At 44.7% G+C, this 27,812-nt stretch overlaps 2 protein-coding genes across 17 annotated transcripts in view; one reads left to right on the forward strand and one right to left on the reverse strand.

Moving 5' to 3' along the window:
• Positions 1 to 24,150, reverse strand: part of LPXN (leupaxin) — a 44,022-nt gene extending 19,872 nt beyond the window's left edge. The window contains exons 1-4 of one of the 6 annotated variants that reach the window (XM_086338761.1): positions 23,880 to 24,150; positions 23,027 to 23,756; positions 21,663 to 21,737; positions 14,423 to 14,580 (exon numbers count right to left, since the gene is read on the reverse strand). In XM_086338761.1, coding sequence (XP_086194887.1) covers positions 14,423 to 14,580; positions 21,663 to 21,737; positions 23,027 to 23,050 — 257 coding nt within the window. In that variant the 5' untranslated portion in view covers positions 23,051 to 23,756; positions 23,880 to 24,150. Of the gene's footprint in view, positions 1 to 6,328; positions 6,376 to 14,422; positions 14,581 to 21,307; positions 21,631 to 21,662; positions 21,738 to 23,026 lie in introns of those variants that run through there. The other 5 variants (XM_086338762.1, XM_086338763.1, XM_086338765.1 and 2 more) reach the window with 5 other exon arrangements.
• A 104-nt stretch (positions 24,151 to 24,254) lies between these two features.
• Positions 24,255 to 27,812, forward strand: part of ZFP91 (ZFP91 zinc finger protein, atypical E3 ubiquitin ligase) — a 40,542-nt gene continuing 36,984 nt past the window's right edge. For 2 of the 11 annotated variants that reach the window (XM_086338753.1, XM_086338757.1), the window contains exons 1-2: positions 25,753 to 26,430; positions 26,520 to 26,628. Coding sequence is in view for 3 of the 11 variants with exons in the window: in XM_086338749.1 (XP_086194875.1) it covers positions 25,147 to 25,478 (332 nt within the window). In the remaining 8 variants the exon portion in view is untranslated. Of the gene's footprint in view, positions 24,760 to 25,007; positions 25,479 to 25,752; positions 26,629 to 27,812 lie in introns of those variants that run through there. The other 9 variants (XM_086338752.1, XM_086338756.1, XM_086338759.1 and 6 more) reach the window with 8 other exon arrangements.

The following is a 27,812-nucleotide window of genomic DNA, read 5'->3' on the forward strand; positions in this document are numbered from 1 at the left end:
GTTGCCATTTCCTTTTCCAAGGCATCTTCCTGACCCAGGGATTGAACCTGCATCTCTTACATCTCCTGCATTGGCAGGTGGGTTCTTTCCCACTGTGCCACCTGGTTAGACCCACTAACCCCTTAGATAGGACTAAAACTAGACCAATTCAGCAATTTTACTTCCGAGACTCTATCCTACAGAAAAATTGGACATATCTATAAAGATACGTACACAAAGACATTCCTTGAAACACAGAAGCAGTATAGTCTTATGAGCAAATTAAAACTAAATGGAGATACAGTCACATAAATTATGGTCCACCCACACTATAAAATACCCTATGGCTAAAAAAAAAATGTCAACAGATTTATATGAACTAAGGAAGACTTCTAATTTATACTGCTAACTTAAAAACCAAGGCCCAGAACAATATGAAAACTCTCCTTCCATCGACATCATTTCAGAAACACGGATCCATAAGTCTGGAGCTGCACACACAGATCTGTAAGAAGACAGGCCCGACAGCAGTTACCTATCGAGCTGGTAATTAGGTGGTGGGAGGAGAGACGCTGCTGGAGGTGGTCTCGCAGCTCACCCTGGATATTTCCGGTTTGTCTCACGTTTTTTGGTTTGCGTTTGGCTGCGCTGCGAGCCTTGCGGAATCTTAGTTCTCTGACCAGGGACTGAAGCTGAGCCCGGCAGTGAAAGCGCGAGTCCTAAGCACTGGACAGCCAGGTGGACAGCCAGGGAATTCTCTGCTTTGGTTTTTTTTTTTTTTTTAAGACTATTTTTCAGAGCAGGTTTAGGTTTATACACAATAGTAAGCAGAAGATACCTCTTTGACTTTTTACATATGTGAGTTCATAAACTAATTGTGTGTGTGAAGTTATATTTTCAAAACAAAGGTCAGCTATCCTAGGAAAGAGACACTGAGAGAAGCCGGTGAGACGGCAGGAGCGGCAGGCTGGGCGTCAGCAGCGCGATTCTCACGCACAGGCACATTCACCAACTACGATTCCATTAAGTAACTTACGGTATACTACATTAATATAGTCACAATGTTGCGAGTCCTATGAAAAATTATGTTCAATATAAAATGAGTAATGTTAAATGTAGAACATTTTTAAACTGCTGCTGCTGCTAAGTCGCTTCAGTCGTGTCCGACTCTGTGCAACCCCATGGACTGCAGCCCACCAGGCTCCTCTGTCCATGGGATTTTCCAGGCAAGAGTACTGGAGTGGATTGCCATTTAAAACTGTAGAGGAATACAAAGAAAAAAATAAAAGCACATATTCTCCTCCTTTTGAGAGGCACTGAACACCCTAGACACGATGCCTTATGTTTTTACACTCTTCTATGATTGTGTATGATTTTAGGAAATTTGAATATTACTGGTTTTCTTCATGTTTTCGAGTTAACATTTTTCCCATCCCCTAATTCACATCCTTATCTATCCTTTGCAACCATAATAGTTAACAATTATTGAATGTGTATAGAACATTGCTGCTGCTGCTGCTAAGCCGCTTCAGTCGTGTACGACTCTGTGCGACCCCATAGACGGCAGCCCACCAGGCTCCCCTGTAACCTGGGATTCTCCAGGCAAGAACACTGGAGTGGGTTGCCATTTCCTTCTCCAATGCATGAAAGTGAAAAGTGAAAGTGAAGTCGCTCAGTCGTGTCAGACTCTAGCGACCCCATGGACTGCAGCCCACCAGGCTCCTCCGTCCATGGATTTTCCAGGCATGAGTACTGCAGTGGGGTGCCATTGCCTTCTCCAGTATATAACACTAGGCCCTCTGTAAAGAGTTTTACATGGGTTCTCTTTAAATCCTCATAAAAACAGTAAGAGGTAAGTAGTACTACCCCCGGAGAAGGCGATGAGCGACTGAGCGACTTCCCTTTCACTTTTCACTTTCATGCATTGGAGAAGGAAATGGCAACCCCACTCCAGTGTTCCTGCCTGGAGAATCCCAGGGGCGGGGGGGCCTGGGGGGCTGCCGTCTATGGGGTCGCACAGAGTCGGACACGACTGAGTGACTCAGCAGCAGCAGCAGCACTACCCCCAGATGAAGAAACTGGGGCCTAGGGACGTTAAAGCCTTTGCTGTACCCTATACAAAAGGCAAACATCAGAGTTTGGGCCTGCAGACTGCTCAGCTGGTGTTCTCTATCACTAAATTATCTTCTGAAAGATGTATAAAGGCTATACAGTGTGTGCTATAATCTATGGAACTGATCATTTATTGTTAGATACCTAGATTGTTCCTGATTTTCACTGTTGTAGTCAACACTGCTAAATAAATGTTTGATACCTTCACTTCCACAGAGTACATCCTGAGAAGTGGAATCACTGCGTTATACAAGTAACGGAATCTGGAGTAGTGTTTGTCATCAAGTTAATTAGGAAGCTTAGCTAACAACCCACCAAACTATGTGTGTGTATATGAGAGAGAGAGAGACACACACACACACACACATAAAGCCATAAATAAAGTCAAATATTCTAAAGCATTCACTAAATGTGTTTTCATACATGACAACAAAAATCTTACTATTTTACTTATTTTATATATTTATCAACTAGGGAAAAAGTAGAAGAAAGATGGACATCTTCCTCTCTTAACAAAAAAAGACCGTCTCTTGGGTGCAACATGTGCTACTGGCTCACGTACATTTGAACATCTAACAGCAAGGGCAATGTCGGAGGAAAGTGGATCTTTTCCCCTCTTAAAGGACTTTGTCCTTTAGGTACAATATGGCTTCCGGCCAGACACAAGTTTGGGTTTTTTTTTTTTCTTTTTTTGGAAGAACAAAAATGGTCAGGTATGCAAGTGACGGATTTAGTCTTTGGAGGTTTCCAAGGACAAAGTGCAAAGGAGCTCTCTCTCTCTCCCACAACTCTTTTCAGTCTTAATCCCTCAGGAACTGCTGCCACAGCACGTGTCTTAGGAGTACAATAGGTGGCAGGACTGAACACCTCTTTCCTGTGTCCCAGCGTAGAACAAATGCAGCTTCTCACGCCGCCCTGTATAATCCAAAAACCTGTTCATCCTGCAGATGGGCATCCTTGTTCTTAGTGAAAGGACTCTCACTGGTTAGTTCCCCCCATTTTTTTTTTTTTTGGCTGTGCTATGTGGCATGCAGAGTCCTAGTCCCCCAGCCAGGGATCAGCCCTGCGCCCCCTGCACTGGGAGTGCAAGCCCTCAACTGCTGCCTGCCAGGGGAGTCCCTCTCTCTAGCTGCTAACTAGACGCCTAGTGCATCGTAGAAAGAAAGAGAGATCGTTGTCATAATACCCTAGGAGTAACTGAGTCAACAGTATCAACTTCTAAATGAGAAAGGAAAGACCTCTTGAAGTGTCAATGATGACTTCACTATAGGAAACGCTCCTGAAAAGACTCAGCGCTCCTTTGATTTCTCCCTCCATCTCTAAGATGATGCGTGCTTGCTAAGTCGATTCTATCGTGTCTGACTCTCTGTGATCCCCTGGACTGTAGCGCCCCACCCCCCACCCAGGCTCCTCTGTTCATGGGATTCTCCAGGCAAGAGTACTGGAGTGGGTACTCTTCTCCTTCTCTAGGGGATCTTCCCAACCCAGGGATTGAACCTGTGTCTCTTAGTCTCCTGCACTGGCAGGCGGGTTCTTTACCATGGACGCCACGTGATAAAGCACGTAAGTATGCCATTAGTAACAATTTCATTATGCAGAGGTCTTAATAATACCAACAGGGGTGTCAGGATGGCCGAGGGGTCTAAGGTACCAGATTTGCTGTATAGTACAGGTATCTCAGCTCGGTGCTCTGTGATGACCGAGAGCGGTGGGCTGGAGTGGGGAAAGATCCAGAGGGAGGAGACATATGTATACTTAGAGCCAACTCACGTTGTTGTTCAGCAGAAACAAAGACAACTTTGTAAAGCCAAGTATCCCCCAATTAAGAAAAAAATCCTATGATAAACCATAAAAAAAATACAAATATAAAAGTTGAGTTCAAGACTTACCAAGTGAAGAGCTTTATTTTTTCCCCTATTTATTCCTCTGCAATATGTTTATGAAGTGTCCCTCCCTATTCTTAACTAAAATTATTTCGGGTCATATAAAAGATGTATTTCTAAAAATCATCATATTGTTATATCCACACCTGGTATTGAACATACTTTCAAGGTTGAAAGTAATGTTTGGTTAATTTAAGCAAGTCAGAGGGAATGGTGGAAACAGCAAGCAGGAGTCTTGCTTCTGTGTCTCATGCTGAATCTGCACACGGAAGCCTTGTGGGCTCCGAATTTTATCAGCCCGGGGTTTGGATCAGCCCGTTACATATTGACTAGGTCACCTGCATTTCATATCACTCTCCTACACAGATCGACATGGTGAGTATCCTTCAGTAGTGGTATTTGCATTGATTGAGATCTGCTCAGGAAAATTCAAAGACTGAGAGTAAGCAGAAGGAATTTAATTCAGCAATTTAATTACACGGGTGATGGAGAGCTCAGAAGCAGACAGGAAACACCGAGGGAGCTCAGAGATCAGGTTCAGCAAGAAGCCGTTAGTCAAAGGCACAAAACGCAGAGGCAAAGTTACCAAGCCCCGGGAGCCCAGGTTCCCAGGCAGAGGAGGGAATCAGAAGCCGTAAAAGGAGAGACACTGAGGAGAGAGAGAGCCTGGGCGAGCACGCGCCCTAAACGGCCTTGCCTTGCACCCCTCTCCCCCCAGCACGTCCACCCGCCCCACCCAGTCTCGCCCAGCGCCTTCCATTGTTTGCAGCCGGTGGGAGCCTACGACCCTGGAGCTGGTAAAACCCGACCCGCAGGGGTCAGCTCTCCTGGCCCAAAGATCTGTGTGTGTGTGTGAGTCACTCAGTCGTGTCCGACTCTTTGTGACCCCTGAAGGCTCCTCTGCCCCTGGAATTCTCCAGGCAAGAACACTGGAGTGGGCTGCCATTTCCTTCTCCCCAAAGATCTGTACTCAGAGGAAAGGCGCCCGGAAGTTAGGACGCCGCTCCGTCAGCGGGTCACGAGGCCAGATATAGGGCAAAGTGGCCGCCGGTCGGGCTGGGTTTCATACTAGATATCCCTGTGTCTACTAGCTTTTACATTCAAGTCTTGGTTTCTTCAATATAAAAAAATATTAAGTGAGAAGCTACAGTGTACCACGTACTTAATGTTTTACTTTTTTTTTTTTCTTTTGACAAAGGAAAGAGACGGGAAGGCCTAAGGGGCACACCCAGCAGGCAGCTTCCTAGCACTGGAATAAGCTGGCGATAGGTATTAGTAAGTTGGCTTCACTCTCACATGAACAGAAAGCCCCCTAAGATGGGAAGTCGTGCCAAGGCTTCAGAAGAGAGCACAGGCCCTCCTTGTATCTTTGTGCCACATGTGAGTTACTGGTTGCAATTGTGAAACCACGCTAATGTGGTGTAGTTCTCTTCACCAAGTGTGAAGCTTTAGCATTTACATTTTAAACCCTTTGATTTCTTTCCCAGAATGCTGTCTGATGAACAGAAACAGTGGCCCTTTAATTTTTTAGATTGTCAAACTCTGCCTTGCCCAGAAAAAATCATTTAGTAAGTAGAATCTGCAGCAATATGTAACTTTTATTAAAAGGAAATCCCTCCACCGCTAAATAAATGTTGAGTAACCCTGAAAATTCATTGGAAGGATTGCTACTGAAGCTGAAGCGCCAATACTTTGGCCACCTGATGCAAGGAGCCGGCTCATTGGAAAAGACTCTGATGCTGGGAAAGATTGAAGGCAAAGGAGAAGGGGGCGACAGAAGATGAGATGGTTGGATGACATCACTGACTCAATGGACATGAATTTGAGCAAACTCCGGGAGACAGTAAAGGACAGAGGAGCCTGGCGTGTTGCAGTCCATGGCGTTGCAGAGTCAGACACGACTTAGCAACAGAACAAAAACCACATGTATTCATCAATCTGCCATGGAAACCACTGTCTTAGTTCCGCCCTGATCCTGGCTCTGATTTTGTCAGCGTCTTGCTGACATTTCTTTGGCTGTTTTCTCTTTAGTGAACAGCAGCACGGTGTCTGGAATAGCTGGGTCGTAGCACCTGTGATGACTCGGGCTGTTTACATTTTGTCAGGAGGTTAGGAAACAACAGCGCCCACCCGCGCGGATGAGAAGATGACCCGTCTGGAAGCCAGGCTCCCTGAGAAACCACCACGTGTCAGCAGGCAGAATTCCATCACTGCTCACAGACCATGGAATGAGGGGCGGGAAATAGGAATGCTAGTAACAAACACTTGAGAAAGCAAATGATGGCCCAGACATAGGTTGACAACAATTCTCTAGTATCCTTCATTTTAAAATATTTAATGAAAAAGAAAAATACCTGTAGACATTGGGTCCCTGGATTTCGGTAGTATACACAAGCTGCACCTAAGACACGCAAGTGACAGAGAAGAAGTAAGAATGAATTTCTCATTATTTGCATGTTGGATACACAACAAAGTCCCGCGGTAAAGCACAGGGAGCTATATTCAGTATCCTGTGATAAACCATCATGGCAAAGACTATGAAAAAGAAATAGATAATACATACATGCTGCTAAGTAACTTCAGTCGTGTCCGACTCTGTGCGACCCCATACATACATGTGTGTAGATGATAACTGAATCCCGTTGCTGCACATCAGGAAGTAACACAACATTGTAGATCAACTACGCTTCAATAAAATTTTTTAATAAAAGATAAATTTAAAAAGAATCCTAGTACTTACCCACAGCCAGAGTTAGAAGATGTTTGGAGCTTCTAAAGGGGACTGACGACTAGCATATGTCAAATCTTTCACAAGGCAGAGGAGTAGCAGCCGTCCCATAGAGAAAGGCCAAATGCTCAGCACAGTAGCTGGCTTGTGATCAAATACAGGGACCACCCAACCCACCCCGCCCTCAAAGCACTGAAACAGGGACGCCACCCCTCTCAGAAAAGAACCACAAAACAACATGAGTCAGGGCAAAGCCCCTGGAACTATACAGGACGGAGTCGGGGAAGAGTACAACGCGGTTCAATTTAACACACGGGAAAAAATAAGGAGTGACTCTAAAGGGTAGCTGACCCGTAGTTTATTTCATGAGCAAATATTTATTAAGTGCCTGTCAGGTGTGAGGGCTAGGGGATGCAGGAGTCAAAAAACAAAACAAAAGAATAGAAATTGTTCCTGAGCCTTACATTACGGTGGTGAGAGACATATGATTAATATGTAAAAAAATAATAAACATTAATGATGGGTAGGAGATAAGAAAGGGGCTTCCCTGGTGGTTCACTGCTAAAGAATCACCTGCCAACGCAGGACATGCAGGTTTGATCCCCGGGTCAGGAAGTTCCCCTGGAGAAGGAAATGGCCACCCATGCCAGTATTCTTGCCTGGGAGATCCCATGGATGGAGGAGCCTGGTGGGGGCTATCGTCTAGGGTCACAAAGAGTCAGACGCTCCTTAGAGACCAAACAACAACAAGGGAGACGAGGAAAGGGGGAGGGATGGCGTCCACCGATATATTGGTTGGGAAGGAGTGCTTGGGCAAGGACTTAAGGGAATGAGGACACTGTGCAGATGTCACGGGCACCGCGGTCGAGCACCTATGTGGCCTGAGTAGAGCACACCAGTGAGACAAGAAGTCAGGGCCCAGTTCATGCAGGTCGGCGAACACATACTTTATTATTCAGACTGCGACACATTTGAGAGTGACGTGAGGTGGAAGTCGCTCAGTCCTGTCGGGCTCTTGGTGACCCCATGGACTATACAGTCCATGGAATTCTCCAGGCCAGAACACTGGAGTGGGTAGCTATTCCCTTCTCCAGGGGATCTTCCCACCCAGGGATCCAACCCAGGACTCCGGCATTACAGGCGGATTCTTTACCAGCTGAGCCACCAAGGAAGTCCTTGCAAATGAAAGAGAGTACTAAAAATAACTAATATTACATTAATTTTTAAAATGTGTATTTATGGACCAATATTTTTATTTTATCATATTGGTAGACCAATCAACGAATTCTACTCAAAATAAAATTTTCTAGAACATTTTAAAATGACACATAGCTATGAACATGAAAGCAAAAAATTTTTTAGACTTTTTATATTGATTACTCAAGCATTTTAAAATGGCACAAGTAAATATTTTTGAGATATATGTATGCATATCTTAATTGGCTACTTAGCCATTGTCTTTAACATCATGATGCTAAAATTTTTCTGAAAAAATGCCTTTTTTCAACATGATCTTATTTATTTTTACACTTTTTATTAAATTGCAGTCTTCTTTGAAGCTGTGTCTTACCGTTAATATATCTGAAATTGTTGACACTGTTTCTCCATAGCCCATAATAATTTTAATTGAGAAGATACTCCCTGTCTAGATGGTGATGAACCTTTAAGTTTGGAGCAGATTCTGCTGAGTGGAAGATATTCTCAATCCTATTTTTTGTATTAAAATGTGTAAATATTTCAGCTCCAATATTTTCACACGTGCAGTATTTCTGCCTCCATTCAGCACAACTTTCTTCGATATTTTTACAAGACAGAGGTCTTAAATGATGCCTTCTAACGTTTCATCAAATGTAGATACTGCAAAATCATAGGCCTTCACAATTTCAACCCATTCTGATGGGAATATAAATTTATTCAACTAAAATCAGGAGGTCCATCAAAGTTGAGATGTTTCCAAAACATGATTTTCAAGTTAGGTCATGAAAATGTTTGAGGGCTCATCTTTTGATTGGTTCATTTCCTCCCAGGCTTTTGTAAGGAGAAATCTGAGCTACTTCCTTTTTGCAAACTTTGTTGCACATAATTGCAACTTGTTTAAAAACTTCAAAAGCTGAATTTTCATGCTACATGCATTAAATAATCTGATTAAATATTTCCAACTGATTTTGCCCATAACATGGCCTCCACTGAGGTTGCTTTACAAAGTTACTTTTCAAAGGCTCAGACATTTCTAAAACCCAGTTGATGGCAGGCAATGAATAGAGAAAATATATACAGCCATGCTAATATATATTTTTAGATTCAACAACAGCTTCTGTCACAAAAGTTTTGTAGATGATATACACACACACACACACACACACACACACCCTGATTGTGTGTGTGTGTGCACATGTGATAAGTTGCTCAGGCATGTCTAACTCTTTGTGACCCCACGGACTGTAGCTCACCAGGCTCCTCTGTCCTTGGGATTTCTCAGGCGAGAATACTGAAGTGGGTTGCCATTTCCTTCTCCACTGATTGTGTGTAAATATATATAGAGAGAGACTTTGTAAATTTTAAGAACCACAGTTTCTATTCTGATTGGTAGAATACAGAAGCTTATTTGGATGCAGTCATGAATTTTGTGCACATCACGACCAGTTCCAACTACCTATCTGCTCCACAGGCTTTCAAGTATGAAAAAAACATTGATTTTACCATTAGGCTGTGCTCCATCAAAATTTGTATCAGCATTATCACCCCCTCAAAACAACATTGATCTCCATTGTTGAACCTTTCAACTAAATTTACAATGGCATTAGCAATATCAGATGTTTCATTTTAGACAGAAGAATAAACTTCTAAGTACTTTTCTGTGGTCCTTTGAATGAGCTGTAACAATTAAACCAATTTGGAACTAAAGTTTCTAATTGAGGCCTCTAACTGATTTAATCTGACATTATCTGGTGGCTTGCAAAAGGAGTCAATTAATTATCACTAGTTCACTTTAGTTACAAGCACAAGAAAACTTAGAATTGAAAATGAGCAAAATTAATTGAGGAGAGTCATTTGGTCCGTATGGAAGGTGTGTATCACAATGGCGTGTAAACACACCTCCTGCAGCTTCACATACTGAATCATCACCTGGCACGTTCTTCTTAAGTATTAACTTCTCAAAACCAAAACTACACATTTAATTGTCTCAAGAAAGTTGATGATCAGACTCCTCTGGTGATCCAGTGGTTAAGAATCTGCCTGCCAAGCAGGGAACACGGGTTCAATCCTCGGACAAATACTGAGCCCAGGTGCCCCAATCTTGAAGCCTGCACTCCCTATAGCCCATGTTCCTTGACAAGAGAAAGCCCACTGAAACTAGAGAAAAAACCAACACGCAGCAATGAAGACCCAGCACAACCAATAAATAAATCATAAAGCTTTTTTAAAAAGAAGAGATGATGATGAGGGTGTATTCTGCACAAAGTATTTGTTCAACTTTGTTAATATTTATCATCCAACATGGGGCAGCGGGGAGTAGAAATATCATTGCTGGTTCAAAAACTAGAAGACACAAATATTATGAAGAAGCATCAAGATCTACTTCAAAAGTTAAGCATAAATAGATCCCACTTAGGGGGCAGATGCTTAAGCACTGGACCACCAGAGGAGTCCCAAACATCAACTTTATTGAGACAGGTAAACGTGTAGTTTTGGTTTTGGTTTGGATTTGGGCCAAATGCTGCTGGAAGTGTTCATTAAAAACATTACCAAATAATAAAACTAACATCTTTAGTATACAATCAGTGATAAAACTGCTTTAACAAGAACACTGGATCATGGAAAAAGCAAGAGAGTTCCAGAAAAACATCTATCTCTGCTTTATTGACTATACCAAAGCCTTTGACTGTGTGGATCACAATAAACTGTGGAAAATTCTTCAAGAGATGGGAATACCAGACCACCTGATCTGCCTCTTGAGAAATTTGTATGCAGGTCAGGAAGCAACAGTTAGAACAGGACATGGAACAACAGACTGGTTCCAAATAGGAAAAGGAGCACGTCAAGGCTGTATATTGTCACCCTGCTTATTTAACATATGCAGAGTACATCATGAGAAACGCTGGACTGGAAGAAACACAAGCTGGAATCAAGATTGCCGGGAAAAATATCAATAACCTCAGATATGCAGATGACACCACCCTTATGGTAGAAAGTGAAGAGGAACTCAAAAGCCTCTTGATGAAAGTGAAAGAGGAGAGTGAAAAGGTTGGCTTAAAGCTCAACATTCAGAAAACGAAGATCATGGCATCCAGCCCCATCACTTCATGGGAAATAGATGGGGAAACAGTGGAAACAGTGTCAGACTTTATTTTTCTGGGCTCTAAAATCACTGCAGATGGTGACTGCAGCCATGAAATTAAAAGACTCTTACTCCTGGAAGGAAAGTTATGACCAACCTAGATAGCATATTCAAAAGCAGAGACATTACTTTGCCAACAAAGGTTCGTCTAGTCAAGGCTATGGTTTTTCCTGTGGTCATGTATGGATGTGAGAGTTGGACTGTGAAGAAGGCTGAGTGCCGAAGAATTGATGCTTTTGAACTGTGGTGTTGGAGAAGACTCTTGAGAGTCCCTTGGACTGCAAGGAGATCCAACCAGTCCATTCTGAAGGAGATGAGCCCTGGGATTTCTTTGGAAGGAATGATGCTAAAGCTGAAACTCCAGTACTTTGGCCACCTCATGCGAAGAGTTGACTCATTGGAAAAGACTCTGATGCTGGGAGGGATTGGGGGCAGGAGGAGAAGGGGACGACAGAGGATGAGATGGCTGGATGGCATCACTGACTCGATGGACATGAGTCTGAGTGAACTCCGGGAGTTGGTGATGGACAGGGAGGCCTGGCGTGCTGTGATTCATGGGGTCGCAAAGAGTCGGACACGACTGAGCGACTGATGTGATCTGATCTGTACCCTATGGCAAGAGTGCTCAGCCTCTGTTTCTTCAGCAAGATGTGTATGACGTTAAGCCGTAGTTTCCTGTATTTCTCTCTGACCCTGAGGAGACTCTCTGCATCTCACAGATCATCTCACAGACCACAGCAGGGCACAAGCAGCGCTATGACAGGTGGCCAGCAGGGGAAAAAATATCTCCTCATTTTTCTTGCCACCACTTAAACCCAGAGGAGTCAGCTGCCACTGACTGCTGTGCTTGAGCTCTAGCTATAACAGCCAGCACCATGAGTATCACCCTCCAAAGGGTGCTGCCAGTTAGATTTTGTCTTAACAGGATCAGGAAATGAGAGACTAGTCATTGTCATTAGTCATCTCTTAGATCCTAGACCTCGCTTGTAGCTCAGTTGGCAAAGAATTCACCTACAATGCAGAAGAGCCAGGCTCGATCCCTGTGTGGCGAAGATCCCCTGGAGGAGGAAATGGCAACCCACTCCAGTGTTCTTGCCTGGAGAATCCCATGGACAGAGGAGCCTGGTGGATTACAGTCCGTGGGGTCACCAAGAGTTGATCATGACTTAGTGACTAAACCACATCTATTAGATCCAGCTATAATTAAAACTGAACATTCAAAAAACAAAGATCATGGCATCTGGTTCCATCATTTCATGGCAAATAGATGGGGAAAAAATGGAAACAGTGACAGATTTTGTTTTCTTGGGCTCCAAAATCACTGTGGACAGTGACTGCAGCCATGAAATTAAGAGATCCTTGCTCCTTGGAAAAAAAGCTATGACAAATCTACACAGAGACATCATTTTGCTGATAAAGGTCCATAGAGTCAAAGTTATGGTTTTTCCCGTAGTCATGTACGGATGTGAGAGGTGGACCATAAAGAAGGCTGAGCACAAAGAATTGAGGCTTTTGAACTGTGGTGTTGGAGAAGACTCTTGAGAGTCCCTTGGACTGCAAGGAGATCCGACCAGTCCATCCTAAAGGAAATCAGTCCTGAATATTCATTGGAAGGACTGATGCTGAAGCTGAAACTTCAATACTTTGGCCACCTGATGCGAAGAGCTGACTCATTTGAAAAGACCCTGATTCAGGGAAAGATTGAGGGCAGGAGGAGAAGGGGCTGAAAGAGGATGAGATGGCTGGATGGCATCACCAACTCGATGGACATGAGTATGAGCAAGCTCCAGGAGAGCGTGAACAGGGAAGCCAGGCGTGCTGGAGTTCATGGGGCTGCAAAGGGTCAGACAGAACTGAGTGACTGAACAACAGCAATAATAAAATAAGGACTCCGCTCACGGCACATGTGTTTTATATACTCCCACAGGAGACTGTGAGAGAAGCCAGAAGAACCAAATGGGGGTTTATAATCCATGCTGGCTTACTTTAAAGCTAATACTAATTTTTAAAATTTCACAAAAATATGGAAAATCTGGGGTAAAAGGTAAAGTCAATAAGAGGATGTCAAGAAAATAAGCAAAAACCCAGGTTCTTCCAAGTGAACCAAGACATATGGTCACCCATGAATCAGGTCGGTGTGAAGACTGTGGCTTTTTACTGCAAATGAGACGAGAATTCATCGCGGGGTTCTGAGTAGGAGAATGAGGTGATCTGATTTAAGTGTTACAGGATTATCCTGACTGCAATTTGGAGAAGAAATTGCAGGGGGTCAGGTGAGGGGGCCAGTTAGGAGTCTATGGGTAGACCTCACAGTGAGAACAGAGACAATGGCTCCCTAGAAAAGAGAGAAATGTGTGTCCTGAAAACTGTACCAGCATAGCTGGAAGGAAGAGCGGTTAAAGAGGAAGCCTTCCCACAGGCCCGGATTTCAAGTCTGTGCTACTGGTGACTTCATATGGTGTGCAAGGATGGGTCAGAATACCGTAGTTCAGGGACTTCCCTGTGCTACAGTGCCTAAGAGTCCGCTCTTCCAGTGCGGGACGCACAGGTTCAAACCCTGGCCGGGAAGCTAAGATCCCACATGCAGAACAGTGTGGCCAAAAGGAAAAAAATCATCGTTCAGAAACGCCAGATATGAAAAGCGTCTTCTTGATTCCTCCTATAGTAACCCATTCTCACCAAGTAAGCTTCTAATTATAAAGTAGATGCATGTAGACTTATCCATAGGGAAGGATATATACCAACATGTATCAACAAATGTTATTCGTATCTGCTCTACTTGATCCTTTAAATTCTAGCCAGAAGTTAATAAATTGGATTTCCGGGGAGGTTAATTCATAATCTTTCCTGAGTGTAGTTTTTTTGTGTTGGTTCCTTAGAGCTTCCTCACCTCTGCATATACAAATAATTGAATTTCCTAATATATTCAGCAGAAAAGAAGAGCCAGAAAGTGAATACCCTAAAAAAGCCATCCTGACAAGATTTAGCTAAACTGTCACCTGGCCTTGCCCAGGTGATCTCTGGCCTTACTGAGCGACATTCCAATCAAACTGCAACATGCATGTCTGATACCCAAATGGTGATATCAGAATATCCCAAGTGAATTATACAATACTCTGCCAGCTCCAGGCTCTAATAAGAAAAAAAAAGTTTCCAAAGACTTATTCTTCTATGATACTTTTCTCAGTGCTCTTCCTCTTTCCAAAAACAACCACCTTTATCATTTAAAAAAATTTTTTTTTTAATTTTTAAGGAGAAGGTTTTTTCTGTCTCTTGGATATGTGATTCTCCTTTTTGCATAATTTTATTTGAGATACAATTAATTTTCAGAAATGCACTCAAATAGGTATATTCAAGATACTTCAATAAATGAAAACTTACTGGAAAGGGATTCGTGTCATCAGGAACGGAAGGGACCTTTGAAGTCTCATCAAGGTTACTCTCCTTTCTCGAATGCTGATCCAGGGGAGGAGAAGCTGCCTTGGAGTATTCATCACTTTCCTGGAACATAGAGTATTCCAGTTCCTCCAACAAGGCATCTATATCAAAAGATACAAGGGAATCATGATATGGACTATGCACATCTTCTAGAATAATTATCCTCTTGAGTATCCCCACTATGCCGCCATTTATCTCCCTCTTCTCTTAGGTTAAGAGTTAAATCTAAACTCAAACATCCTCCCTTACTCCTTATTTGACTTCAAGAATATGGTCTGTTTTACCAGGAGATGTTTAATGCCCTCTGCATACTGTGGCCTATCTCTTATTTCCGACAGCTGCGTTCAATCACATAGTCTCACTCTACAGTTTGACTTTCTATCAGATCAGTCGCTCAGTTGTGTCCGACTCTTTGCGACCCTATGGACCACAGCACGCCAGGCCTCCCTATCCATCACCAACTCCCGGAGTTCACTCAGACTCACGTCCATCAAGTCAGTGATGCCATCCAGCCATCTCATCCTCTGGCGTCCCCTTCTCCTCTTGCCCCCAATCCCTCCCAGCATCAGAGTCTTTTCCAATGAGTCAACTCATCCCATGAGGTGGCCAAAGTACTGGAGTTTCAGCCTCAGCATCATTCCTTCCAAAGAAATCCCAGGGCTGATCTCCTTCAGAATGGACTGGTTGGGTCTCCTTGCAGTCCAAGGGACTCTCAAGAGTCTTCTCCAACACCACAGTTCAAAAGCATCAATTCTTCGGCACTCAGCCTTCTTCACAGTCCAACTCTCACATCCATACATGACCACAGGAAAAACCATAGCCTTGACTAGATGAACCTTTGTTGGCAAAGTAACGCCTCTGCTTTTGAATATGCTATCTAGGTTGGTCATAACTTTCCTTCCAAGGAGTAAGAGTCTTTTAAGTTCATGGCTGCAGTCACCATCTGCAGTGATTTTGGAGCCCAGAAAAATAAAGTCTGACACTGTTTCCACTGTTTCCCCATCTATTTCCCATGAAGTGATGGGACCAGATGCCATGATCTTCGTTTTCTGAATGTTGAGCTTTAAGCCAACTTTTTCACTCTCCACTTTCACTTTCATCAAGAGGCTTTTGAGTTCCTCTTCACTTTGACTTTCTATATTGCCCCTTATTCATTTTTATCATTGAGAGTCGATCACCCACGAAGATCTCCAATTAGAGAAATGTAAACAGGGGCGTCCCTGGGGGTCCAGTGGCTAAGACCCCGCACTCCCAATGCAGGGGGCCTGGTTTCAATCCCTGGTCGGGGAACTAAATCCCACATGCCGCACTGAAGATCAAAGATTCCACGTGCGCAACTAAGACTTGGCACAGCCAAGGAAATGAGTAAATTTAAAATACATTTTTAAATTACTTATTTTTGATTGGAGGATAATTGCTTTACAATATTGTGTTGGTTTCTGCCATATAGCAACATGAATCAGCCATACGTATACACATGGCCCCCCTCTGGAACCTCCTTCCCACCTCCCTCCCCACCCCACCCTGCTAGGCTGTCTCAGGGCAACGGATTTGAGCTCCCTGCATCATACAGCGAATTTCCTCTGGCCGTCTAATTTCACATACGCTAATGTATATGCTTCCACGCCACTCTCAGTTTTTCCCAACATCTCCAGCCCCCGCTGTGTCTACAAGCATGTTCTCTACGTCTGCATCTCCTGCAGTCCTGCAAACAGGTTCATCGGTGCCGTCTTTCTAGATTCCGTATATATGCGTTAATATTTAATGTTTATCTTTCTCTTTCTGACTTACTTCGCTCTGTATAATAGACTCTAGGTGTAAATGCTACCTGTTTTCCTATCAGAAAAATATAAGCAATTATTTTACAGTTTTCCCAAACATACCAGTACAGTAAAACTGATTCTTAATCCTGAAGTTTTTTTTTTTCCTTAATATCCCCAGCATGTAACAAAATTCTCAAGGTATTGGTACTCTGTCTTTTAAAGTGTGGGGAGAAAAATGGATTGATTGGAAACATACTGCAAAATCGAACAAGATGCTTCAATCCAAACAGTTGAAATTTGTTTCTCTTGTAGTTTTCTTAGGAGAAACCAACGGACTTTCTCGTATGAGTATTACACTATCAACTTTCTGTTTTCAGGAAATTAATAGTAATAATTAATAAAATCAACACAGGACATATTTATTTACATTATTCATATAAATAAAATATAATATTAATATATTGTATGATATATATAATAGTTATATATTTATGTATTAGTCATCCTAATACTTTGAGTCAAGTGATAGTATTGTCCTTATTTTGTAGATTAAGAAAGAGAAAAATATCTTGTGTAAGGTCACACTGCTCCTGAGTGCCAGCTGATGGCTCAGAGGGCAAAGAGTCCTCCTGCCAATGCAGGAGATGCAAGGAGATGCAGCTTCAATCCCTGGATCGAGAAAATCCCCTGGAGGAGGAAATGGCAACCCAGTCCAGTATTCTTGCCTGGAGAATCCCATGGACACAGGAGCCTGGTGGGCTACAGTCCACAGGGTTGCAAAGGGTCAGATATGAGCGACTAAGCACAGTCTACTGAATGTAGAACCTGGCTGATCCTGAACTATCTGATCCTTGACGTCTGCAAGTCAGAAATGCCAGACCTCTTTTCCATGTGGATTCTCTGGGTCATCTTTCCATGACATGTGCTTCTCTGAGGCTGTTTTCTCATCCACATAATGAAGCAATTGTATCACAATAGTAGATTTTAAATTGCAGATCCACACCCAGGAGTGAACCTCCAGTGAATTTCTTATCAGAGACCGTAGCGTTTTAAACTTTACAAAACACTGGATTATATTATTCCTAAAGGATCTACCTATTGGAGAAGAAAATGGCAACCCATTCCAGTGTTCTTGCCTGGAGAATCCCAGGGACAGTGGAGCCTGGTGGGCTGCCGTCTATGGGGTCGCACAGAGTCGGACATGACTGAAGCTCTACCTAGCTCTAAAGTCTTCAGATGGGGAAAATGAACTTTACAGGTCATTAAAAAATGATTTCATTTCCGATGTTGGGGGATGGGTATTTCTTAATGGCATAAGAAAAGATCTGATCATTTTTTTTACAAATGAAATCTTCTACAGATCTTTCTCAAGCATCTGTCTCACAAATATATTGAATTGTATGCACCATTTTGGACATAAACAAATTGAGCTAAACTCTTCAGGGCTAATGATCCTTCAACAAATAAACTTTAGTGGAAAAGAAGAGACAGAGGGGGACCAATAGGTTAAAAAAGATTCAAGAAATTTATAACTGAGTACTACTGCCTGGAAAATCCCATGGACAGAGGAGCCTGGTACGCTGCAGTCCATGGGGTCTCGAAGAGTCGGACACGACTGAGTGACGTCCCTTTCACTTTTCACTTTCATGCATTGGAGAAGAAAATGGCAACCCACTCCAGTGTTCTTGCCTGGAGAATCCCAGGGACAGGTGAACCTGGTGGGCTGCCGTCTATGGGGTCGCACAGAGTTGGACACGACTGAAGTGACTTAGCAGTAGCAGTAGTGGATGAATCTTAAATAAACAAGCAAGAACCAAAGAAGAAAGAATTAGAAATAGTGACTAATTTCAGTGACTGAAAATTCAATAAGTAGTAAGCACTGTTAATGTATTTCAGGTGTGACAAGGATATTTGATAATATTGTAGTTTCTGTTAATATTTTAGGTGTGATAATGGTCACTCATGACATTCAGTTCAGTTCAGTCGCTCAGTCTGACTCTTTGCGACCCCATGAATTGCAGCAGGCCAGGCCTCCCTGTCCATCTGGAATTACTATTAAGAATTTTATGGATATGATATTAGGGTTACTTGCATAACTATATATATATGTTTATAGATGAAATCATACAATGCCTGAAATTACTTTAAAATAATCTAGGAGTAGAAGATGGGTGGATGTATAAATGAAGTAAGATTGACCAAGAGTTGTTAACTGTTTAAGGTGACTTAGGAGTACATCAGATTTAAGTTTTTTTTTTCCTCTTGTAAATTTTAAAATTCTCTATAATAAAAGGTTTTTTCTTAATTTTTTAAAGAAAACTAAGATAGAAATAGAAAACAAAACTTTTTCTCTCAGACTGAATGCCAAATTTCTGAGTTCCATATTTTTATTCTGTAGCCCTCTATTAAGATACAGCTTCTTTCTTTTCTATTTCCTAAGCTTTACTGAAAACAGAAGTCATGGTTCCTCTCGGATTCAAAATAACAAAGCATTTACAATAAAGATGAGGGGAGAGAGAGGGGGGTTCAGGATGGGGAACACATGTACACCCATGGGTGATTCATGTCAATGTATGGCAGAAACCACTACAATATTGTAAAGTAATTAGCCTCCAATTAAATAAATTTTAAAAAAAGATGAGAGTGAAGACCCTCTACAAGAGAAGCAAGCCATCTCCCTAAAAGTAGGTTACCCTTACAAGCACCAGCTAACCAGAGTCACTAAAACTCCTTTCAGTCATGAGTTAACAGCCCTTTCTCTTCCTGTTTCCTATGCGTATACATATCACCAACACTCTGAGATTATCTTGCCTTTTGGCCAGATTCTGTAATTTGAAGATGACTAATTTCAGAGGATGAGATGGTTGAATGGCATCACTGACTCGATGGACATGAGTTTGAGCAAACTCCGGGAGTTAGTGATGGACAGGGAGGCCTGGCGTGCTGCAGGCCTTGGGGTCGCAACGAGTTGGACACGACTGAGTGACTGAACTGAACTGAACTGAATTTCAAATGTATGACAAATAAGAGATTACTGCTGCAGGGTTGGGGGTATCAGACTGAAAACTCTACCATCCATTTTTATAGCCCTTTGTCTGAGGAAATCCAGCAATGTCAACATTCACAGGAAAAGAATTAAGGGAGGTCTCTTGAGTGTCTCAGTGGATTGTAATGACTTTGTTCAGAGCTACAGTTTGCTCCTGGTTCAGATTTGGGTGAGATCTCCCTAGTGGACATAGACTACCCACAATGGGGGCAACGCTGCCAAGAGGAAATACTGGCCCGCTGGGCTGACTCGTCCTCCCCACTGCTTCCCCACGTGGGAGAAGACAGACCCACCCAAGTCTTTCTGGTGGACGTTGAGCTGCCGATCGTCTGAAGGAATGGCTGAGGTGCGGTTGTTAATGGCTTGGTGAGGTCCGGCCACCTGGCTGGCACGCGTGAGCGCTGCCTCCAGGCCACCTGGTACTTTCTGTATTTCGGGACCAAATTCGTCTGCCATTCATCCTGCTGAGGAAATGTGAAACTGCACCAATCTATCTTTTTTTAATCTTTTAATTATCTGGGTTGTCATATTGGCTGGAACACCAGGGCCAACAGACTTCTAAAGGAACACCTTGTCACTTAATCAGGCTTTGGTTTAGTCATTTAGTCAGGTGTTCCTACAGGTGACGCTGAACAAGTTATTTTGTTTTTTTGATTCCTTATTTGAAAGAAAAAGACGTGGATACTACGTATTTCAGAGCATTGTTTGGAACACTAATGTGATTAACATATATAAAAATGTAGAGTTTCAGCTTAAGTCACTGAATAAGGATTAGTTCCCTTTCCAATTACGACATGAAAGCCATCTTTCTCTTTAGTCGCTCAGTCGTGTCTGACTCTTGCCACCCCGCGGACTGTAGCCCACCAGGCTCCTCTGTCCATGGGATTCTCCAGGCAAGAACACTGGAGTGGGTTCCCATTTTCTTCTCCATGAAAGCCATGCTGCTAAGTCGCTTCAGTCGTGTCCGACTCTGTGCGACCCCATAGACAGCAGCCCACGAGGCTCCCCCGTCCCTGGGACTCTCCAGGCAAGAACACTGGAGTGGTTTGCCATTTCCTTCTCCAATGCATGAAAGTGAAAAGTGAAAGGGAAGTCGCTCAGTCGTGTCCGACTCTTAGCGACCCCATGGACTGCAGCCCACCAGGCTCCTCCATTCATGGGATTTTCCAGGCAAGAGTGCTGGAGTGGGTTGCCATTGCCTTCTCCTTGAAAGCCATGACATATCCCTAAAAAAGCAGAGCTGGATTCGGGTGGAACTCAGCCAAAAACATGAATCTCTCCAACCCTCACACAGGATAAGAATTGGGATTCTACCCCAAGTTCAAAATATATTCTACTCCACGTATTAAAATAGACTTTCCTTCCAAAATAGTTCACATTTTAATATTAAATACCCTTTTCCTTTTCATTAACATCTCTTCCCTTCTGTAATTTGCCTTTCTTCTTTCCTCTACTCCTCTAGCTCTCAAAACACATTTTTAAAAAAAAGACAATATGCAAGATTTTTTTTGTTGCTGTCATTTGCACTTTTGACATACTACCACCCAAGACACCATGGAATTATACAGCTTGGACACTGGGTAAAGTTTAGTGACTCAGTGTTTGTAAGCATGATGGCAACAAAAATTGGCAAAGGATATGGCATGAGTCCTGAGAATGACAAGCCTGACGGCACGCCCAAGGTCTGAAATCAGGGGTCTCTCTGAGCAATGCGGCCCACGGTTTCAGTGCTGGTTTCAGTTGCTTTGGCGTGGAAGGAGGTATCGTATTTGCAGGCCATGGTCATCTGTTCCTTCAGAGCTGCTCTCAATAAAAAGCTTAGCAATGAAGGCGCTGGAGTAACAGTGCTGTGTCTTCTTGATTTAATGCTCAACGATGGAACAGATGAAAAACTCTGGCCTTTCTCCACCCTTTGTGGATCCCTCATTCTCACACTTCTAGTCCATTTATTCTCCTTGTGACACCCTTTACCCAGTGCCCCCTATTTCTCCCCCCCCCAAATCACATTTCTGAACTTACCGACTCTGTAGCCCCCCTATGATCTCCTCGCAGCCCCCCAAGGAGCTAAAATGCTCCTAACAAAATCACGATTTCAAGCATAATTCAGTTCGAAAATATTTGTGCAGAGTTGACTCTGTGGTTAGTACCAAATTCTTTGCCTATTGTGCCTCTAAAAACAGCAAACCCATAGTTCCCCAAAATAACATAGTTCCTCATGCTTCACTCTTGGTTGGTCTGAGGTCAGGAAAGCAGTGAAAAGAAAATCTTCCAACACTATCCTCCATCTGGCTAGAAGTACACCCCACCACACGTGGAGATGGCAGCCGAATCTTCAATCCCTTCGAGTTGCTCCTCCAAGAAGCTCCTCACTCACCCAGTTCCTCCATTGCCTCACAGCCGAGATGCCCTGGTCCCGCACACAGGTTGTAGAGCGCTGTGTTGGCATGTGCTGGAGAAGAGGACCACAAAGGGACTGAATGAGCCAGCGTGAAGCAGCCTCTATAACCCTTTTTTGGTTCCTGTATTTGCTTAGCACTTCCTCTCTTTAACCTCTGAGCTTCTTCCCTGGTAGTTCCGAGGTTAAAGCATCTGCCTGCAATGCAGGAGACCTGGGTTTGATCCCTGGGTTGGGAAGATCCCCTGGAGAAGGAAATGGCAACCCATTCCAGTATTCTTGCCTGGAGAATCCCATGGACGGAGGAGCCTGATGGGCTACAGTCCACGGGGTCACAAAGAGTCGGACACGACTGAACGACTTCACTTTCCTCTCTTTTGATGAGTTTTTTTTTTCTTTTTTCTAAGTCAGAGTTTTAAAAACTGAGACATAGAAAGATGGGTTGTTGGATTTGAGTTCTGGTTGTGCATTGGCCAAGGTGATAAAGAAGCAAAATTAATTTTGAAAAATTTGAGAACCTACTTGCGCCTGGATTTATCTTGAATTCATGGGAATGGCAGATTTGTATTTGTGTTTCTTTCCCAGAGTGGGTAGGGTAGCCTGCTGTGAAAGATTCTGATTTTTTTTTTTTCTATGATGCTCAAAGACCATGGAAGCATAATCTCCTTCATAAAATTTCCATCAGAGTTAACTAGCATTCAATTCATTTTGCTGTCTTTATTTACCCAATTATCCAGAAATTATACTTATTTGCTTTTCTAAATAGATCATCAACCCATTAAAGGCAGAACAGGATTCTCTGGACCAGGCTTACAGTTGGATTCTCTGGCCAGGTTTATTTCAGTGGTTTAAAATGCAATCATCTAGCAGTGTCATGAAGAATGAAACTGGCAGATTTGACACCAGGTTCTTAGGGGCAGATGTTTCAGTCATGCACACTTGCTGTCTAGTTATATGGCCTTAATTTCTCTCAAAAGTGACACTGGTCAGCTTTCCCTGTTTTTTGGCTACTGGCATTTTATTCACCTTGAATAAAACAAAGCAATTTCAAAAGGTCTGCTATAAGGTGGCCGTACATAAAGAAGTAAAACTATGGTCTTGTTAAATAGATATTAGCCCCATTCTTACCAGTAGTGAAATAGAAATTTGCTAAAGTTAACACAATTAGTAAGTAGCTTTGCTACTTACTATAATACATATAATAGATTTAATGTCAAAGCCTGTGTTCTTTCCTCTACAACCCAGTGGTCTTTTTTTACGGTTAACTGAAAGGAATAACTCATTCTCCCTTCCTTTGTGACTCTTAAAAACTTTTTTATTTTTTAACGTAAAGGAGATCCCACCTCTGCATTACTTTTCGCAGCCATTGGATGTCAGCGTCATTCCAAAAGTCTGCTCACTGCAAACACAGCTTTGAAAAACTCCTACCCACACTATGCCAGTTTTTACAACTGAAATGCCTTCAGCCCCATCAAAGTGCAAAACACTCCACAGAGAAGATGAACATTTGCCCAATCTGAAGTGGTAACTGAGCCAAAGCACTGGAAGGAAAAAGGCTCTTCAGCACTTGGCTTGCAAAATATTGGACTCCATCTGCAGTTCAACTAAATGATTCATGTGAAATGTAGAATTGGATTCTGAGAGCTTGTTTCCAGCCACTCACTTTGGAGATTTTTAACCCTGGGTGCTTTCGTTTCCGGGACTGAGTATTCCTGCAGATCGCTCCTTCATTATAATGGAGGAAAGGAAAAAAAAAGGGAAGCAATGCAAGAAGTTCAGAGCCATCACCGAAGGCAACTCGGTAGATGAGCAAATGCAAACTCCCGTTTGATGCACTAGTCATTGAGTTGCACACGCTGGTGGAAAAAGAAATTCTTACAAAGCTGCAGTTCTGACCGTGCTTCCTGTGTAGCAGCGACATTTAAAAACCGCAGCAGCAGATGGTTTCGGGGTGGGGAGTGGAGGGAGGTGGTGGTGGGAAGCCTTCAGATGTCTGGGGAGGTCACAAGAGTCACGCTAACAATGCTTCACCATTCTTCCTTCCAACCCGGGGGCGGGTGCCAGTCCTCAGCCCTGATATCCAGGGGGAAAAAAGCAATTCCACAAGTCATTCCACAAACTTTTATTAAGAATCGGATGAGGGGCAGGAATTGTGCCAGACCCACTAAGAGCCGACGGGACCAGTCAACTCCTGACCTCCAGACGCGCACAGAAGTTGGGATAGTGCAGATGTATGTGAACGCTGGCCGGTCCCCGCGGCGGCGCCGTCTGACCAGAGGTGAGGGTTACTGCGTGGCCACCCTGACATGGTTCGCCAACACCGAGCGAAAAGTTACGGAAAACTCTACCAGGTGACTCCAACCAGCGACTGGCTCGGTAGTCGTACCCGGATGCGGGCGGTCGCTCAGGCCCAACCCGGAAACACCGCCTCCCGGAAGAGCGAATTCGAACTAACGGGACAGTCGACTACCTCTCCCAGCGCGCAACGGTCAAAGCCTCCCAGCATCCTCTCCGCCTCGGGGTTGCCATCTGTCTTCCGAAGGCTCAGGGGGAAGCGGAACTTCACTTCCCAGGATGCCTCGGAGCGAGCCGACCAGGCGCATGCGCCAGAAGGCGGGTCCTCCTTGCCCTCACGACCCCGCCTCTGTTCCACCGCCGCCATTTTTTCAGAGACTTTCATCCGGCGGCCGACGGGGCTTTTTTTCTTAAAGGAGAAGCAACAGCTCAAAAAAAAAAAAATTCCCCCCCTTCTTCCCCGCAAGACCTCGCTGCGCTGGGGACAGAAAGGCCACAGACAGGAAAGTGGGGCCGGGGTGGAGGCGGAAGGACGCCGAAGCTCCCTCCGCGGTTTAAGGGAGGATAGAAAGCCCTTGTGGCGTTACAGGCTCCTTAGGGCGGCAGGTGCGCGCGCAGCCAGCCCAGGGTGCGCGCTAGGCGGGGAAGGAGGTGCGTTTCCCACCCGCCCCCTCGCGAGGCCTGCCCCTCCACTGTCCCGGGCGCGCGTTGAGCTCCGGAGGTTGGGGGGGGGGGGGGAGAAGGTCACTTTGGGATTGTCGCGAGACGCAGCCGTTTAACGGTGAGAACGGGTGCGCGGGGAAGGAAACCTCGCGCGCTCCCTTGGAGCCGTTTCCTGATTGGTGGAAGGCCGGGGTGGGGGTGGGCGGAAGCCCGGGACGCCGCGACGTGAAAACCCGCGAGGGGCGGGGCCAAGGAGCCGCTCCTTCCTCCTGATTGGCCCGCTGTGCGCCTGTGGCGGGCGCGCGCGCGCGCCGCCAGCGCTACCGGCCCTTGAGTGGCAGGGGGCGGGGGGGGCGCCCTCGGAGCCGGGCGGAGGGGAGGGGGGAGAGAGGCGCGCAGAGTGAGTGAGCCGGCCGCTCCGGGGGGCGGGGGGAGCAGCGCCGCGGCCGCCGCCGCCGCCGCCTCCGCCGCCGGGACCAGGGGGTGGGGGGGCGGACACGTCCCGATGCCGGGGGAGACGGAAGAGCCGCGACCCCCGGAGCGGCAGGACCAGGGAGGGGGGCCGGCGGCGGCCGAGCCCCAGCCACAGCCCCCCGAGGCGGCGGCGGCGCCGCCCGCGGGGCCCCCCAGCAGCCGCGTGCTGAGGGGAGGCCGGGACCGGGGCCGCGCCGCCGCGGCCGCCGCCGCCGCCGCCGCCGTGTCCCGTCGGAGGAAGGCCGAATACCCGCGCCGGCGGAGGAGCAGCCCCAGCGCCAGGCCCGCCGACGCCCCGGGGCAGCCGGCCCAGGCCGCGAAGCCGCCGTCCCCGGCCCAGGGCAAGAGGAGCCCGCGCCTGCTGTGAGTAACGCCGTCTCCGCGGCGGTGGGAGCGACCCCCCTCCGCCCGCGCAGCCCTCGCGGCTCCCGTAGCGGCCGCCCCACGTGACGCGCCGCCGCTCTGCCCCCTGCCGGCCGGCTCGGCGCCCCGCCGCCGGCCCGTCCGCGCCCCGCCGCCCGCTCCCGTCTCAGCGGCCCCCGCGGGGCGCGCCTCTGCCGCTCGGCCCCGCCGGCTCGGGCTGTCCGCGCGCCCTCTGACCGCCGGCCCCTTCCCCCGCGCGGCGGCCTGCGCTGTTACGGGGCGTCCGGGCTGGGAAACCGGCGGCGGGGGCTTCGCTCTCAGCGCGCAGGATGAGGTCGTTCCCCCACCCTTCCCTCGTGATCAGTCTCAGTTGTACTGGGATCTTTATGCAGTTTGTTTGTTTGTTAACGTATTAAATTTTCACATTACTTTTCACTGGTTTTCTTAAAAAAAAAAAAAACATTAGTAGGATAAAAACGTGGCTTGCCAATTTAAAGTGTAGACTCTGAAATGCGTGTTTATTTTTTTGACGACTGTCAAAAACAAAAACTTTGAATATTTCCTACGTCTCATGCTTTGTATTAAGTGCTGCACTTTAAGTCTCACAAACTCATCTCATTGAGCTTAATTAACATTATCTCCTATAGATAAAACTGAGGCACACACTAGTGTGTGTTTTTGGATATGTTTTAATATAGGGATTTCGTCCTTAAAATTTTGAATAATATGAAAGGAATTCTTCCCGAGAGGTCGTAGAAGAACCAAGATGACCAGGAATCTACATATTTTTTAAGTGGTTCATTAAAATGTTTCTGTGCCTAAAGTAGTGAAGCACACGTGTTTGTAAATTGTACAAATGAAGAACATTAGGCGTGGAATTAGTTGCTGAAGACTTTTGTGGCTTTTTGAGTTTCAAGTGAAAAATTTTAAGTGAAAGCAGGAAAAATTGAAGGTGAGGGGAGAAATCAATGTTAAATGCCCCTGCCGCCGCCGCCACCCTACCTCCCCAGTAGAGATCCTGACAATATTTGGCTTACACAGGCCCGGTCAATTTAAAATTTGAAACACACCTACTCCACAATTAAAAGTGAAGTCTCTGATCGTGGCGTACTTGTCTTGGAAGACTCTCAGAAAGAAGTAACATTCAAAGGTATATTGTGTTTTAGATGTGCTTTCAAATTATTGGATGTTATTTGATTAACATGTGGCTCAGCTGGTAAAGTGGAGGAGATAGCAACCCACTCCCGTATTCTTGCCTGAAAATCCCATGGACAGAGGAGCCTGGTGGGCTACAGTCCATGGGGTTGCAAAAAGTCGGACACGACTGAGCGACTTCACTTTCTTTCAGCTGGTAAAGAATCCGCCCGCATTGCGGGAGACCTGGTTCTGTCCCTGGGTTGGGAAGATCCCCTAGAGAAGGGAAAGGCTACCCACTCCTGTATTCTGGCCTGGAGGATTCCGTGGATTGTATAGTCCATGGCGTCACAAAGAGTCGGACAGTTGAGCGACTTTCACCAATTAACATAATTTAGAGAATTGTGTAAATTAAATTTCTGTGGACAACAAAAATTTGTAATTATAAATGATTGAGCTGCAGTTAGAATTCTATTAATAATTGCTGTAAATAAATTTCATAGACACAAAAAATTTAAACAGTTTTTACTATCATAGATTTGAAAAGATGTCATTGGCCTTATTTGGATATAAATTCCTTGGACAGGTTAAACTGCTTGTGCCTCGGTTTCATTATCTGTAGGAGATAATGTTAAGCTCAATGAGATGAGTTTGTGAGACTTAAGTGCAGCACTTAATTCAAAGCATGGTACGTAGGAAATATTGAAAGTGTTTGTTTTGAGCAGTGATATGCTGCCTATTATATACCTCTACTGTATGTAGTTACGGAGTAGTTAAACCTCTACTGGAGTTACATAGTTGAAGGAAATGGCACCCCACTCCAGTGTTCTTGCCTGGAGAATCCCAGGGACAGAGGAGCCTGTTATATAGTAGAGGTATAACTACTGTGTAGTGGAGTTTTTCATGTAAATTCTGCCAAATTGGACTTTTAATTTTTTCTGTAACCATACACAGGAAGGTTAATAACTTAATCTTTTAAAATTTCCTTCCATTTTCACCTACCCATTTGAAAGTTATATATGGCTATATCTCCTTAGCACCTTTCCCTCCCATTGATTCATCAGTTTTACTTAGAGAAAATCTTAAGTGTTAGTTTTACCAGCTCTCATGATTTATTAATGTTCCCTAACTTCTGTCAAAAAAGTACAGAGTACTTTTATTTCCACAATGTAAACGTTACAACAGTTGAAGTTGGATAAG

Source organism: Bos grunniens, chromosome 15, assembly GCF_055505025.1.
Source record: "Bos grunniens cultivar Pamir isolate PY7600 chromosome 15, Bosgru_T2T1.0, whole genome shotgun sequence".
Lineage (NCBI taxonomy): Eukaryota > Metazoa > Chordata > Mammalia > Artiodactyla > Bovidae > Bos > Bos grunniens.